Raw genomic sequence first — 17,247 nt, forward strand, 5'->3', positions numbered from 1 at the left:
TGCAGTACAAACATACAAAGTTCTTTCAAAATAAAATCCAAGCTGAGTCCAGCATAAATCTGCAGAAGGAAGGAAAGACAAAATATGGAAGAAGAGAAGAGAGGAGAGCGGAGGAGAGGGGAGAGAGGAAAGAGAACACTCGAGTTCTAGGCAGGGGCCACACGTTAGCATGGTTTCTCGGTGAAACACCCAATACATTATGGTCTTGTGTGAATCTTTGGAGCGCAGTTGCTGAGGTACTACCAGAGCTAAAACTAGGAACAAAGTGTGGAAGGAGTGAACGAGTCCTTTCTCCTTTTTCACCTACATTTTCCTTTTCTCCAGTTCACTCAACCTTTCTTTTCATCCTTTAAAAAAAGTACTTATTTTGTTAAAATACCTAAAAAATGTTTAGTGCATCCACCACGTTCTACTGAATACTGGCATCTGCATTTAACCCAAAGTTTGTGCTCTAGTAAGCCAAGCCAGCTTTCATCACCAATATGCTTTTCTGGCATAGATGCTTGAATCCTTTTCTCTTTGTTCCCAAGCCTTTCTGAATGTAATCCACTAACTCTATTTTTATTGTCTTAGATATGGTTACCTGGACATCAATACCACCAATTCACCTTAAATAGTAAGACTGCTTAGCATGCAATTCCTTTTATGTCACTGACACTTCTAAAGCTGGTCTTTATGCACTGGCTGTAGCACCAGTACATAAAAAAATCTGATGTCATCTGCATTCCACCAAGGGTGGAGGCAGACAAACACTTTCTCAAAATGAGTTCCCAAGAAATCCACATTTCATAAAACCAAAACATCCTGTTTCTATAAACAGAATTGTCAAGCAATCCATTCTAGAATGGATATTCAAGGAGGGGTTCTTAATTGCAAAGCAACTTTTCCTGTATTTGATTTAAAACCTTCTTCAACATTAGAAATAACCTTCATTTTTATGTTCTTAATTCATGTAGCAAAACATCAAAGGAGACACAAGTGTAAAATTATGGCAAGGAAAAAAATACTTAATATCTTTAAAAAACAGCATTAGGAGCTAAAACTTCTACACTACTGAAATAAGTCGTATTCTATAATCTCATATGAACATACTGTCTACTAGAAGAGCCTTTTTGATTTCTTCATACCAGAACAGTCACTTTGATTTGGCTGTGGAGCATTAACCTGACATCTACTCAGAGAAACTAAACAACATCCTCAAGAAAGTCATTAAGCATATCACATCAGAAAATTTTGAGATTAATTTCTTTACAACCCAATATCATTCAATATTTTCTAGACTTCCCTCCCTATAATTCAAAGCCATTGCTGATAAAATCTGCAAGTGACTGATGTTAAAGTTGCTATAAGTAACAGCAAGGCCAGGAGGGCCTGGAGCACTTGGTAGATTAGACACAATCAAGCTTATATTTAACCCTGTCATACGAGAACTTGGTAGGTTAGGTTATTTAACCCTGTCATATGAGAACTTAATGATACAACATCAAAGAATGCAATCATCGTCTTGGAAAGTGACAGTGTAAGCTTGGAGTGACGACAACCATGAGCTCCCACCAACTCTAAGGTGCAAATTACTATCATGAAAGTCAGGTACATTAACCGCAACTATTGATAATCAAGACACGCATTACCCCACTGACAGGATTTGGAAAACACCTCACAAATTGCTGCGCCCAGTTGTTAAGTTAATAACTAAGTGAAAGACAATAAAAAGGTTAAAGCACCCAAAAACCTATGAGGATTCACAAATTTACAAGATTTGGTATCTGAAATCATATTTCACAGCAGAAGATCAAAGGTTTGTCTGTTCAGACTGACTCACAAGCCCTTGCAACATTCACTTCAGCAATGTAAGATATTAGCAGCCTCAACTCTGCCCCTGCCAGCTCTGGTGGCAATTACCCTCCCTAGAAAAGGGGCAGCAGGGGGAATCATGTGCCAGCTCCTCAACACCACATTCAGAGCCAATCCTGATAGTTTAAATCCACTTTCATCACCATTTAGCCCTGTCACCCTCATTAGATGGGCAGTACCTACCAACAGGAAGCTACATGGACAACTGCCGTAGCATCTTTAATTAGAGTAATAGGAATTACCCCTCGTTAATCATAGCTCTTAGTTTATTAAAGACATAGGTAAAAAATAATTTCTAAACAACTGCAGACGAGTGAATGTCCGATATAGTGGATTAGCTGATCTAGTAGTTAAAGAAAAAAGAACAAATGACCAGAAGTTGAATCTAAAATACAAAATAGCGTGTGTAATTTCTTTTATTTGTTTCTGAAGGAAATATATAATTCGTCATTCTATTATCACCAGCATACTTTAAAATCGAGACAGTACATATGAGCCATACATTTCTTACCTAGATACAAAGACTCAGTCAGGGAAATTTATGGCCAGTATCAGGCAGAGGGTCAAACCATATCAACATAAAAGTCTCTTTTAGTATTAAGACATATCAATTATTCCATGCTTCAGCAAGCATAGTCCACTAGCCCCAGAATGAAAACAACAGCTTGAAATAAAGTGAGATACATCTGGTAAAGAGCAACAGAAGTGACTAAATATTCTTGAAGTATTAGAGAAATTCCTCTAAAAGAGAGCAGCTTGGTTAATAAAGCAAAAAGCCTTAACAGCTTATTGCTCTCTAAAATTTTCTTTTTTGTAACACTGCTTCCCATGGATTTAATTACACTATTCCACAGGAAAGACATATAGCGGTTATGCTCACATAACATTAATTTAATAACTTAATCGTAGTAATTACCAATAAAGTAATATATTTCTCCCTATGTCCCAACTTCTTTCACACATCTTGACTGACCTGTCCTTAGGCTATACCTATTTCATGCATCAAGGAAGGATTTAGAAACATACAAAAAAGTAGAACTGTAACATGCATAAAGTAGAGCAGGTGAAACATTTTATATAATGCATTTCATATATTTAATACACAGAAAATGACATAATGTAAATGCACTAAGACTGAGCACAAAAGATACCTGCGGTTTTTACAAGCTGAATCAATTACAAGCAGACAAGTACCTTCTAACTTCAAATACTTTTATTTTTCTATGATGAGAACATTGAAAAATAAGATGGTTTTGTTAGAGACAAAGAAGGAAAATTTTTAAAGACAGTCTAATTCCTTCAAATATTGTTAACTGAGAAGGTGATTTACCCTCAATAAGTCCCATATAAAAAATAATTTTTAAAAACAGAAAATATTCTATATAACTATTTGGCTAGAGTTTGTAAGCAAGAAATGTAAACAGCTTAGAATACTTAGCCATCAAAACATGAAACAAGAGATTCTGTTTCAGAGGGCCAGCTGTATTTAGGACAACTGGCAAGGTTTCTGGTTAGCCCGGGTAAGCAGAATTCAACTTTTCTGCAGATGGAGCATAAGTATCCTACAGAAGCTGATCTGGAATGATTCTTTTTCATAACTGGTTTAGAACAAAAGCATTTGTATTTTACAAACAGTAATTTTGTAGGTAGATAGGTCTCAAACTTTAGCACTGACACAGAATTAATAGTCGTTGAAGAGTCACTCGCTAGTCTGGCCATCTCAAATTTCTGTGATCACGAAGTTGATCAGAACTCAATTTATTTTGGCTGTATTTCCAGACTACTGTGTTAACAAAGCCTTACACTGCAAATTTAGAACACAAAAAAACAATACTGATTTCTCAGGAGACTTCAGAACGAGTGTTTTATGGATGTTTATGAGCTACATCTAGAGCAACACTGATTCTCATGCAGAATTTGTCCATGCTGATTTCACTCACACAAAAAAACCAATATAATTGTATTTTTATACAAATTCTAGTCAGAAAAGCTTTACTTGTATTATTCCCACTGTTTCCAATAAAATTTTGGGGAAGAAGCTAAAAGATTTGGGAGGGATGTAGAGGGAAGCAATATCCAGCCATTTCATAAATCTTGTCCTTTTCAGACCTTTTACTGGTGTAAGATTTTTCAGATTTAAATAGTGAGCCTCTCATTGTTCTCCTGACTATTCCAAACTCCTGGTTATGCGATCATCCAAACTATTCAAAAATCAACCAGAAGCCTGTATTTATTATAAGCACACATTCACATATAGTAACTGGTGTACTTGTTTCACGGGGGGCAGTGTTTGGTGGGGGTTTTTTTCCACTTTTAAAGGTAAATCCTACTATACTGGATAGAAGCGTAAGGGAACTTCACCGACTCATTCTATTCCCCACACATATAGTCTCAACTGCAACGCTCGTGCTTCAGTATTCCCATAGCAAAGCCATGATTTATTTCTTCATTTTAGAGCCTTTCCCTGTAGAGGCTAAGCCTTATATTCATTCTTACTCCCCTTTAACAAGAACTTGTAGAAAAGCCTCTTTTTTTTTTTTAGGCTACCATTGCTTCATAGATAAACACAGCTTAAATTTTTCTGATAAACTGGATGTTGGAAAGCCCACATGGCCACATCTCCCACAGCTTAACATTTAAGTGCATAACTAAAATGCTTCAGTGAGACTACCAATTACTGCAGTTATGTTACTACCGCACAGAACTGTTCAAGATTCCAGAGCCATTTTTAGCCTTGGGCACTAGGCCAAAAATAATCTTTTCAGTTCTCCAAGAAGCCAAATGTACAAAGATATGAAAACTGACAGAGGGAGTACAGCACTTCTTGCCAAAATACTGATTTTTTGTTAAAGTTAATACTATTTCATATTACTTGATTCTTAACTGATTGCAAATCTATAGTGATATTCTTTTACAGACTGAATATTTCTGAATCGTACTACTGTACTTCTGTGCCAGATGCTACTATAAAGTGAGCTCTTCATTTCTGCATTGTGCTAATACATTTAAAATTGCTCCCAGGACTTAAGACCATAATGAAAGTATCAAGGTTTATTTCTTTACTACTATCCCAATATCTGCCAGAATAAAGCTTCAATTCAAATGCCTCAACCCCCATTCTTCTACGTATCTTACAATGTCTTGATTGAGACGTAAAATAAAAGACAGAGAACTGAAGCTGGATTCCTTTCACAGTTTTGTCCTTGATCTGTTCTGAAATCTGGATTAAGCCATTCAAAATTTCTGTTCCTCAGTTTTTCCAACCTGTGAAATCAGAGGTAACTTGCTTCCTTATAGAACAATGAAATAACTCACTGAGAAGAGCAAGGTTTGCAAGGTAATTTTTAACAGAACAAGGTCTATGCTAGAATCAACTAAAACTAGAGATCAGCTCTTAAAGTTATTATGTTAACACTCAATATAATTGCATAAAAGGCTTTTACATTAATCAAAATACAAGAAATTCCAAAGACTACTTTCTCCACCCTTAGAAGTTCCTGACTGGTTGGCTGAATGTCAGAGTTACACACGGCACACTTTAACATAGCAGTAATAGCTGCAATACCATGATACAAAAGAATATACTGAGAGAGTGGCTGTCGTGCCTCTAAATTACCTTACAAAAATTTGAGCAAATTGAAGTTATTGGATGTTTTATATTAGCTTATCTTTTCATTCAAATCATAAGACCCATACCACTTGCATCAAAGATTTTCTTTGAAGAGCTTGCCATATATCACCTTTACTTTTCATGTTGAATTTGAATAAGGACATGGGAAAAAGAAGCCAGTTCCAAAGATGGGGAAGAAATGTGCCAATTTTTTAAAGGAAAACACGCAATTTCAGACTCAGCAGCCTCTTTCATCCCCCCCAAAAGACCTCAGAAAAATATGGGATTAAACTACACATTGTCAAACTAACATGACAGTTTTGAAAGTTCAGATGATGAATGGAAACATCCATTATAATACAGCTGTAATTCAGTAAAGCACTCTATTAGTTTCTGCACATTTTGACTAAAAAACTACATCATTACTCATGAGAGACTTAAAAAAATAATCAACAGCTACACACAATGACGAAGTATGTTGATGTTGTATACATCTAAGTACTGATTCTGATAGGTCTTAAAATAAGACAAAGTATGGGAATATAAAACATTTTAGGTGGACCCAACAAATTCTTGGTCATACATCTTACTTCAAAAATACTACTAAGGAGGGAAAAATGCCACCTCTGGTAAAACTTGCAAATGACAAGACCTGTGTGAGTGAGGGAAAAAACAAGTCACTAACACAAAACAATCTGAACTGGCTGGTAAGTAAAACACAGGCAAAGAGTAGGCATTCAGCCAGACTGAAATTCAAATCTTGGAACAGGGATAGCAGGCAAAACTTACCGAGTAGGGAAACAGCACTGTACATAGTGGAAGGCAAAAAGACGGTTTTGTTGAACTGGGATGAACTCAAAATAAAATTTAAAAATAAACCCTAGCAACACAACATACAACAAACATGTGAAACCTCGGTTTAAGCTTCTCCCCTTAACCTATCACAGCTGCTGTTTAATAACGAGGGCATCTTCCCCCCGCCCCACTGACTGCTGAGAAAGCTCTTTTCATCTTTGACCAGAAATCCCATCCCAGAAATCGTCATCACTGTCCGTATTTTTTAATTATATAACATATGAATGACACTATGTTCTTCCTCTTTCCCCATCACATAAACAGACAGCTTTGCTGTTACTACACTTGTCGTGCCTGAAAAAGACTGAACTGAATAAATTCAGCTAGGCCTCAATATTCTCAAAATACAGTAATATAATAATGACGATGGTACAACCTGTCAAGTATTCAATAGTCTTACCCCCTACTTCTCCTGTTACTAAATTTATAAACAGTTAAAAAAGTAATTTTAGTAATAATCTCACTTACCATGATAGCAATTTATTTCACTATCTTTAAATTATGATACAAGCTTCTTACTATACATGAACTGTTGTATTTATATTTTAGTATCTTGCTTTAGCTCCTGTAAGCCTCATCCAAGGGTGTATTCCGCTCCACTTATTTCCTTGGATTAATCTCTGATCCAATCTTCTTTTCCCATCCCAATTCTTTCCCATTTTCCAGAACTTCTCAATCCATTTCAGAGATCACCAATTTATCTTTGCGCACACATTTTACGAACCTGTTTCTTTCTATTCACCAACCAAAAGATGCAACTTGTCATTCATGCTTTTCTCTTCATATTTAAATATGGGGGTGGGGGTGTTTCTCATCTGATTTTTTTCATTTTTACTTTTTGCCTGTCTAATGTAGTGCTACACAGGAGTGATGCCACTGCCACCAAAGATGCAAGCTTTAGATGTTAAAAAAGCCTGACATGTCTGTATATACACAATAAATCAAAGTGAAATTGTCATTAGTAGTTACTTTGCTACTTTTGAAACATACTACATCATATTATAATCTACAATATAAAGAAACCAAGGCACATGCCACATTTAAATATACTTCTAAGGGTTTTTTTTTTGCTGAATTTAGTTTCTTTAATTCAAAAATTTATTTACCTTATCTCCTCCACCCACATATTAATGCCAGCTCTCCCAGCAGTGTCTCCTCCTACCAGAAATAAGTATTTATAGGGCTGCATTAGTAGAAAAAACCTAATTGGCCTACCTAGTTAAATCAAAAAGCTAGAAATTAAATCTGTTACCAATCTTGCATTTTATAGCACTGCAGTTTTGGAAGGAAATAAAGTTCTGTTAAAGCAGGTGTTTCACATCTACCTTGATATTGGCAACATCCACTTCAAAAAGGAAGGGTTATCAAGAAAAGTACAGAAACAATCACGGGGAGACAGAAAACATTTATAGTCTTTATAACATTTGCAATTTATATATGGAAGCAGTCAGGGTATTTCAATAAATTAATCTATTGAGAAACAGAAGAGGTAACAGACAACAAGTATCTTCTAACATATTTTTCTATTTGTTCAGTACAAATAATTCCCTCCATTCTACGACGAGTATTTTGAAACCAAAACCACTTGTGCAGGTTCACATCCTGCAAACTCAGTATTACAATTACCACAACTCACACCAAGGAATAAAATCACCGAGCTACAGAAAACCAACATAAAAACCTTATTCATCTGGTAGCACAGGTCACTGTCAACGTGGTGCTCAGCTATTTCATTCTGGGTCTGCTTCTCATAAAGATCAACTCAAGAACTCTCTTCTGATATTCAAAACCCCCAGCTACTTCCAGTAACTTCTCTAACCATACCTAGAACAGCTACCTCACAATGGCATCATGAAATTATCAACTAGCTTTCAACTAAAGGAGCCAGAATTCCCACAAGCTCAGCTGAACATGAAATATTTCATGCAGCTTCAAAACTGAGTGCAAACCTCAGGCTCCAAATCAAATGCAAAACTAACCCTCATTTGGCTCTGCCAAGATCCTCGTCTTACTCACAAGTTTTGACTTTTTTTTTCTTCTCCTTTAAAAATATTTCTCCTACGGACTGGGACAGAAGGATGAAAGACTGTTATTGTTATTTCTATTTTTAAATAGTTAGGAGGTTTACAGATATTATGGTGTTCTGCACCATACAAGGAAAGAAAGGGATGAAAAGGCAAGCTGGCCAGCAAGACACCCTTAGGGGAAAGAGGCTGGGGAGAAGCGTTAGAATTTTATAACTGAACTCCTCCCACAAGGACACATCTACCCACAAATTTAGCAGAAAGTAATTATTCCTCCTGAAGCTCAACTCCTCAGTAGCCTTCCAAAGAACCACTCTGATCTGTGTATTATACCTTGCAAAATACGCTCAGCAGAGAGCAGTCAGAAGTCAAGAGACGTAACACCCATTTCCACTTTTGACAGTGATCTACACGTTGAATACGGGTGATATAGTTTCTGGCTCTTTCAGTTTTACACACGGGAGAACACTAAATGGGTATGCTACTTTCATAATTCTGGTCTCAACAGAACACATTAAGGATAGCTTTCTGGTTTCAGAAGTGCCATTTAAATTACTTAAGTCATATTGATCTTAATTGTGAATTAGGGATCTAACCAGCTTGGGAACATTCACAAATGTAGCATATGCTTACTAACAGATTCAGCAAGAACACGGCAGGCAGAATGAGCAGTCTCTGGCTTGGGGAAATTGCTCATCCTTCCTAGAATGGTCATTCTGATCTGCAAAACATCAGTCCCTCCGTCCTGGTTGCTTTTGCAACTCTGTAAGCAGCAAAAATGTCACTGGCTTTTCCTTCTGCAGGCAAATGGATGCTAAGCTTCCCAAACTTAAATTTAATAGTTAATCTTTTAAAGTATGAATTTTAAACTATTTTTGTAGGATAAAACCTGTAAATGTCATATATATGAGTCAAATAATTTTCTCTATGTTTATCTAATTCTCTGTTCATAAAATTCTAATCATCATTATTAATGGAATTGCTCAAGAAATACATCTTCCTCAGTTGTACAGATATCAGAAGAGTATCCCAAGCCATTACACTCAACCAAGAATATATAGCTCACCGCTCACTTGTTTATAACCCTTTCCCTTCTTTCACTTCCACTATTTCATATATTTTTCACTAAGTACTTCATAAACTTTCACTCACTTTGTATGACACTTCCGCCTTTAAACAGTATCTTCTTCTATCCATTTTCTTGTTCAAACCTATATTACATTGGCATTTGCTACCGTTCTCTTCCAAGTCACTGCTCTACTGGGCAAATATTCATTCTACTTTGTCATAGCCAATTCTCCCCTGATCTCTTCCCCTTACAAAAGTATTTAGTGTTCTCAAAACTCTACTATAGTAACTGTATTAAGATTCACATTGTCTCTCCTGCTTTACAGATGTCTAAACCAAAATGTCTTTTGTGCCAAGGACACAAAAGCAGCAGACCAGGGGAAGGAAGAAAAGGAGGCTCACAAACCACGTACAGATATTTGGCTTCTACCTCCCACAAGGCCTGTGACCACATGCAAGTAGATCTTCAAAAACAAAGTTGTTCAGCTAGAAGCATTTGAAAAGGAACCTGTAACACCTTTACTACCATAGTAGGGCTTTTGGAGCTCTGAGTCAGTCTTTTCCAAGGCAAATGGGCCAAGGGCACACAAAGTGACAACATTTCTACAAAAGAATCAGTTTTCATCCATTTACATGCACAGCATGACCAAACATGGCTTTGGCAATTCTAGGTAGAGCTGTTTTTCAAACAGCCACCCTAAATTGGAAGTTAACTGTAAGGGTAAAGGTTCAATAAACAGCTGAGCTTACTCCTCCTGAAATTGAGAGGTTTCACTCTCCCTCCTACCATATGTTTTCTTCTGCCTCTTAGCCCTTGCACTAGTTTTGAAGTTTCTCTACAAAGCAAGTTAGCCAAAAAAGAAACAAAACAAAAAAACACCACACTGGGGAAGGAGATGGACGGACACACACTCACACGCAGAGTCAGTGCTAGAAAGCCATTAATCTGCTCAAGCCACATTCTGAAACAGTAACCAGGCACTTGAGTACTCCTGATTTGTTTCATGCAACAAAAGGCACTCTGAGCTAATTCACTTTATTTCATGCTGAGAAGAGCCCAACAGCACCTGCAAAGTCACTGACTGCATTTCAGCTACAGGGGTATAAATCTCCAGACAAAAGAGGTAACTTTCAAAAGCACAACTGACAAGACTCTATACAGCATAAGAACTAATAGACTCTTTTCAACAGGAGTCAATAGCCCTGATGTTTATATGATCCACAAGCAAGGACATACTCAGACTTGGGGAAGAAAAAAAAGGACCAAAGGGCTTTAAAGGGTATTCTGCAGTTATAAGTTGCTAAGCATGTCTATGCTTCTAAAAAAATCATTTAGTTTGATAAAGCTCTTTCACAAAGCATTATCAGGAAACAAAAAAAAAAAAAGAAACTAGAATGAGTTAATACAGAGATGTCCAGAGACACCACAGTATGAAGTTACCATCTGAAATTGCATTTTTACTGTTGGATGCATAATAATGAATACCGAATGGATTTATCTTCATTGTTTAGCCTTGATATAAAGGCAGATTATATAGTAATCTCAAAAACCAGTTACATCCCATAAATTTTGGCTGCAGGGCAATATTCAATTCATTTGTGAGAATAAACAAACATACTTCCTCCTCTCTTCCTCTCCTAGCACAGTTAGGATGTTATTTGTGTAAGAGACAGAATAAGTAAGGTTAGAAATCTTCAAATAAACACAGGAAGGGACTGACTATTGAACATACAGAAGAAACAGAGGGGGTGTTTTTTTCAGATTTGTAATTAAAGATGTTGGTTTTATTGATATGAGTTTGGATAAAATGAGCAAAATGAAAGGTCCTCAAGAAGCCTCATCCAAAAAAACCATAATGTGATCAAAATATGAATTCAAGATGATGAATTATAACCTATTCAAAGCAGTAATTATCAGAGAGAATTCTTAAAAGGAGAGGGACACGTCAAATCTCCTTTCTTCCCTAGTGACTAAATAATAACCAAATTCTAAAGAAGAGCCCATTCAGTGGTCATTTTTGGTTTATGAAAGCGTGCGGTATCACAAACAAACTAATCTGTATCTGTAACATCCTTCCCAGTACAACCTGCATTTATAATAAGTGGAACCAACTGCACATCTACTGCTATAATTAGAAGAATTCCCAGAAGTGAAGGAAAAATTATGTTAATAAAAGAGATGAAGAATATCCGTTGAGGATGAATTATGGCAATCTAATAAACACAGTTGCTTATTTTAAAAAAAAAAACTAGGAAATAAGAATTCTATACTTTTTTATTAGCAAAGAGGACTGAAAGGAACCTATTTCATCTGAACCAGTATCAGCCTTCAAAACAAGAAATAAGTATTTCAGAAAGACAAGCAGAAAGAGCTTACAGCTGTTGGATACAAACAAACGCATTCCTGGACTTAACTGTGATGGAAGACAACTTGTAAATTTGTTTGTGTGGTTTTTTTCCCCTTTACATGATCCCACAGGAAGCACTTAGACGTCAAAATTCAAGATAAAGCATCCCAAAAACTAGAATTAAAACTCTACAGGTTCTCAGATAGCTGCTCAGGTGCTACTGTGATTTTTTGGGCCATCTTGGAAACAAATCCATAGTTATACAGTCCAAACAACTATTTCGAAGATGCTGCTGGGCTGGCTAATATGTCTTCAGCACCACATTGTCAGAAGAGTACAGTCCATTTATAAACATTTTAAAAAAAACAGCAGGTAGGAGTTATTTTGTCTAGTGACCATTGTAACGTACAAAAAATAAGTACACAATCTTTCCAGAATTTCATACTGTCCAAACAAGCATTCAAAGACTTTAATTTGTATTTATTTTCAAACAACCTAACACTTGATTAAAAAAAAATATTTGCTTCTCTCCCACATCATCACAAAAAGTAGCAAGTAATCCTTCCTCATGTGCCTAAGCCACACAATAGAAATGCATGGAACAGGTATTCACCAGAAAAGGTTCGGAGGATCTATCTTCAGAAATATAGCCAAAGCCTACAGAAAGAGGCTGAAGTGATACAGGCAGACATGGTTACACATTTAAGTAACAGCTTTGGGCCTTTTTCTTCCTCTTTTATAAAACAACATGCTTCCAGCATTCCCAGTGGTTTTGAGGAATATAATTGCACACTATTACTTAAGAACTATGTGATTACTGTGCCACTGTCTTCTGCATAACCCAGCCTGTAATAAAAGTGATAAGAATAGCATTTATTATTTTTGAAATGGTTTTTGCAATGCATCCACACTGATGTGGTTTAAAACATCTGACTAAACTCAAGATGCTTTACATAGAGGTTTTATTTTCTTCTAACAGTACTGCACACCACACAAACTCCCTTCTGTGTACAAAGATACTGCCTGAAAGTTCATCTGACCAGGTCACTCAGCTCTTGAGCAAAACTCCCAAAGACTGAGGAAGAAATGTCCTGTCATGTCTCTATAAGCAAGATGTATTCAATGCAAATACAAGTCACAGAAGAAAAAGCATACCAAGAAGCTGCACAAATAGAAAGTGACAAGTATAGTTAAGTCTCTACAGTTACTATGGAATGTAACTGCAGTAAGAACTAGAAAAGCCAAGCAATTCAGTCCCAGCTATTAAAGGCAACCAGGCTACATCCCTTTTGTGAGTTTATCAATTGCTATATAAAATCCAACTTCTAACTTCAGGAAAAAAATAAATGCATGAACAGAGAATTTAAAATTTAACACTTCTGTCTTCCTCAGACTTACCTAAAGCACTCAGAACTTTTCTACAAACCAAGCTTGGGAATATTTTATTTGAGAGTATCCATATATCATTATTTTCTCAATCCAAAAATACTGTCAGTATCTAATTTTAAAACACTATCAAGATGCAGCCATGGTTTCAGTTTTCTGGAAATCCCCTGATCCTCAGATCTTTAAACTCAGTCCCCCAGCCGAGTCTTCTCTAAATCAACGACTGTCCTTATTTTTCATTAAGATTGGCCCTCTTTAGCAAAACAGCTTTAACAGTGAAAGGCTACCCCTAACCCAAACACCAAAGTTTCAGGGCTTCAGAGACATGTCAGCACATCAAATCCAAAAGTCAAAGTCATTCATTGTGAAGACATATTCCAAGTAGCACAAGAAAGAACTGGTTTTATGCTATGCACATTTATGGAGAGGAAACAAGAGAAAATTCCACCAAGAGTTTGCCCCAAGAGCTTCAGAAATCTGGGCTCAAGCCAAGTGTCTCTTCTGTTTATATATTCTACTTATGTAATGTAAAAAGTGAAAAGGAACACAGATTTTTCAGAAATTTATCAACATACAACTTAACTCACAAGGCCAACAATTCCCATTAAGCAGTTACAACATGCGGTTACAAACAAAACTATAAAGTAACTATAGATTAACACACAGTTCTCCTAAAAGGGGACAATGAAAAAAGGGCTGCCGTTGTTACAAGACTGAGACATGGGCTACTCTACACTGCTGTTTATATCAAACTAAAACAGAATGAAAATCCCATTCTACATTTAATTTCATATTGCATGTCTTCCACGTAAACTCTGACAAAAGTACATTAATGCTTGAAGACAAAGGCTACCTTTTTCCACAGCTCTCCTCTGAACAGAAAACTTACTAGAACAAGTAAGCATGTAACAAGCAGGTACTTACCTATACATACAACACACAGGTCATGCTTGCACAGAACACACTTACACTATATACAAATACTAACATGTAATCACTGCCAATCAAAGAATTTTTTTCAGTACATAATTTTGTTTTCCAACAGTTTGGATCAATATTAGGTCAAAACAAACAAGCTAACTTCCTGGATTTCCAAACTACTTATATTTCATGCCTTCATTAAACTACAACTTTAAAAAAGAAAGAAGATAAAACATCTTGCTTGGGGAGACAAGCTGAAAGTCATTCTTCTAACTGCATGCAGTTCCACTATCACATCGTATCCCTTTCGCTATCACATCTGTTACCGAGTTAGTTAATGGTTAGCATGGCAATTCATGCTACCAATTCATGGTAGTTTCATTCATCAAGTTTCCTTCATATTTCTCTGATACTGATATAGGTGTTCATACGGACCGCTGTGAAATCCATTCAGCAACAGCAAACAAGCGAGAGCGCTAAACAACAATTACCACACATCTGAGACATTACTCTGTTCCTTATAGCCGGGATAGATACAAGTATACAGTCGGCACATATGTTTCCATACACAGGAAGGCATAAATACCCTCATGTGCAGCAGTAGTGAGAATTTAGGTTCGTGTTATCACATGTTTGCATGCAGGTATAGCACCTGCTGTTTTGTGGGACAAAAGCAAGTGAATACTTGTCTGCTCTTTTGCTGTTACAACACAACCATCTTCAGCAGGCAAATGGGGACATAAAAGGGCATGCGGAGGCGGTACACTAAAGATCTTAGGAATACACTAATATATTTTTCTAGTGCCAGTTTCTGCTGTTCTACATAGTGACACTGTGTAAAGAATGGATTAGGTTGCAACCTCCAGCACAAATAGGGGTAGGAAAACAGGTATGATCCTTTGTGGGGGTCTGCCGCCTTAGGTGAGAAACAAGTGTGCCTTTTTTCATGTTGGAAGGAGGACGTGAGGGCAAGATAAGCACACACTGGATGCACCTCCCCTCATCACTCCTGCCTGCAGGGTTGTGAGGCCTGTCCCCTCTGCAGATTTATGTAATGATGGTGTCCCCCACTGTAGAATATGTACAGTGCCTGTGAAGACGGGGATTTCTCTCCACATTCATCTTGGAAGATAGCATTGCATACAGAGCTGGAACTATGGCTACGTGACTGTAAGGATACAAGGGTGGATATCAACCTGTGTTGAACAGGTGGCATCTGTGAAAGGTAGGACGCTCCCTGAGGTAGCTACAGAGCAAAAGTGTTCTTATGGACATGTCTCCACTTCTGGCGTGCAAACAGGTTACATTTCAGAGGCACATGAGTGTCTTAATGTGATTACATACAGACTTGCGTCCACTCCGTGCCAGGTGCATCCACCTACAAGCAGTGGGACAGAAGGAGCAGGTCTCCACCCTGGCACGCGTCTGCATTCCTCCCACAACCGATTCAAAGGTGGGCTGGCCGCCACCTCAAACCTCAGCGGTCAGGGAAGGGTGGCACAGAGATGCACATTCCCCAGAGGGAGAAGAAGACAGGTGCGAGCAAGAATTTCCCCCCACACACAAACACCACACACACATTCCCCCAGATGAGAGAGCCAGCTCTTGTCTCACCAAACGCGGGGCGGGGGGGGATGGAATGGAGGGGAGTGTGCAGCGATCCAGCCATATGGGAGCAAACACCTACCTCATACACCAAGCCGGGGGGGGGGGGGGGGTGGGAAGGAATAAAGAAAGCATAGGGTCCACGGAGAGCTGGGAGCGGGCTCAGTTTCCCTGTGGGGCCAGGCCCAGGGGAGAGTGAACGCCTCACGCCACGGAGCGAACAGGGTGGGGAGTGGATGTTCTCCTCATAGGGAGCTTGAGGGGCACCAGGATGCCTGACCGGGCGTCGCCGGGGGACCCACCTTCCCCCCCCACCTTCCCCACCCCCTCAGGCAGATACCGGCGCCGGCCGCCCCCTCCCCTCCACCCGTTCCCCCGGTTCCTCGCCCGGCCTCACCTGCCCGCACCGTATCGGAGAGGTCGTGGCTGAGGGCGGCGGCGCTGCGCGGGAACTCCTTCAGCTTCCTGCCGCTCAGGTTGAGACCCCCGGAGTGCGCCGCCTCTTCCAACGCCCGCTCCAGACCCCGGTTCAGCGGCGCCTGCAAACCTAGCGACCCGCCACCGCCGCCGCCGCCGCCGCCCACCCCGGCCGTCGCCGCCACAGCAGCGGCGGGGAAGGGCTGCGACTCGCCTCCCAGCGTCGCCATCTTTTCCCCTCGCCCGCCTGGCCGCTGGGGGTACCCGAGAGGGCCGCCGGACCTGCCTCCCTCTCTCCCTTCCTCCTCCTCCCGCTCGCTGTAGTGGTGGTGGCGGCGCCGCCGCCGCTGTGAGGGGGAGGGGGAGCGGCAGCGCAGCCAGGAGGCGGAGGCCAACGGCCGGGCGAGGCGCGCCCACTGCGCATGCTCCGCCTCACGGCCGCCTCCTAACCCCCCGACACCACCGTGCGGGGCACTGCGGCGCCCCCTAGCGGCGACGGGCCTCCGACCTTGCCGCCGCTGCTGGTGCTGCCGCCGCCGCTGCTGCAAGGACATGGACCTGTTGGAGTGGGTCCAGAGGAGGGACACGAAGGTGATCAGAGGGCTGGAGCATCTCTCCTGTGAGGACAGGCTGAGAGAGTTGGGGTTGTTCAGCCTGGAGAAGAGAAGGCTCCGGCGAGACCTTATAACCACCTTCCAGTACCTAAAGGGGGCCTACAGGAGAGATGGGGAGGGACTTCTTACAAGGGCATGTAGCAGTAGGACAAGGGGTAACAGTTTTAAACTGAAAGAGGGGAGATTTAGATTAGATATTAGGAAGAAATTCTTTACTGTGAGGGTGGTGGGGCACTGGAACAGGTTGCCCAGAGAAGCTGTGGACGCCCCATCCCTGGAAGTGTTCAAGGCCAGGCTGGATGGGGCTTTGAGCAGCCTGGTCTAGTGGGAGGTGTCCCTGCCCATGGCAGGGGGGTTGGAACTAGGTGATCACCGTTCTGTGATTCTATGACTGGTTTTTGTCACAACATTCCCTGCCACCTTCCCTTTTTAAGGCTAGCCCACGAGGTCTGCCCACCACCGGCTTTGGCCCCTTCTCCCAGCGTCCACCGCAGTTGTTCACCACTCTAACCACGCCGGCAGGCTCGGGGGCTGGATGCGCGGCA

General features: G+C 39.8%; 1 protein-coding gene across 6 annotated transcripts in view; it reads right to left on the minus strand.

Moving 5' to 3' along the window:
* LRCH1 (leucine rich repeats and calponin homology domain containing 1) overlaps window positions 1–16,492 on the minus strand; it is a 139,326-nt gene extending 122,834 nt beyond the window's left edge. For all 6 annotated transcript variants that reach the window (XR_008468209.1, XR_008468199.1, XR_008468205.1 and 3 more), the window contains exon 1: window positions 16,069–16,492. Coding sequence is in view for 2 of the 6 variants with exons in the window: in XM_054212804.1 (XP_054068779.1) it covers window positions 16,069–16,318 (250 nt within the window). In the remaining 4 variants the exon portion in view is untranslated. The remainder of the gene's footprint in view (window positions 1–16,068) is intronic.
* Window positions 16,493–17,247: the final 755 nt, after the last annotated feature.

The sequence above is a fragment of the Rissa tridactyla genome, chromosome 1 (assembly GCF_028500815.1).
Source record: "Rissa tridactyla isolate bRisTri1 chromosome 1, bRisTri1.patW.cur.20221130, whole genome shotgun sequence".
Lineage (NCBI taxonomy): Eukaryota > Metazoa > Chordata > Aves > Charadriiformes > Laridae > Rissa > Rissa tridactyla.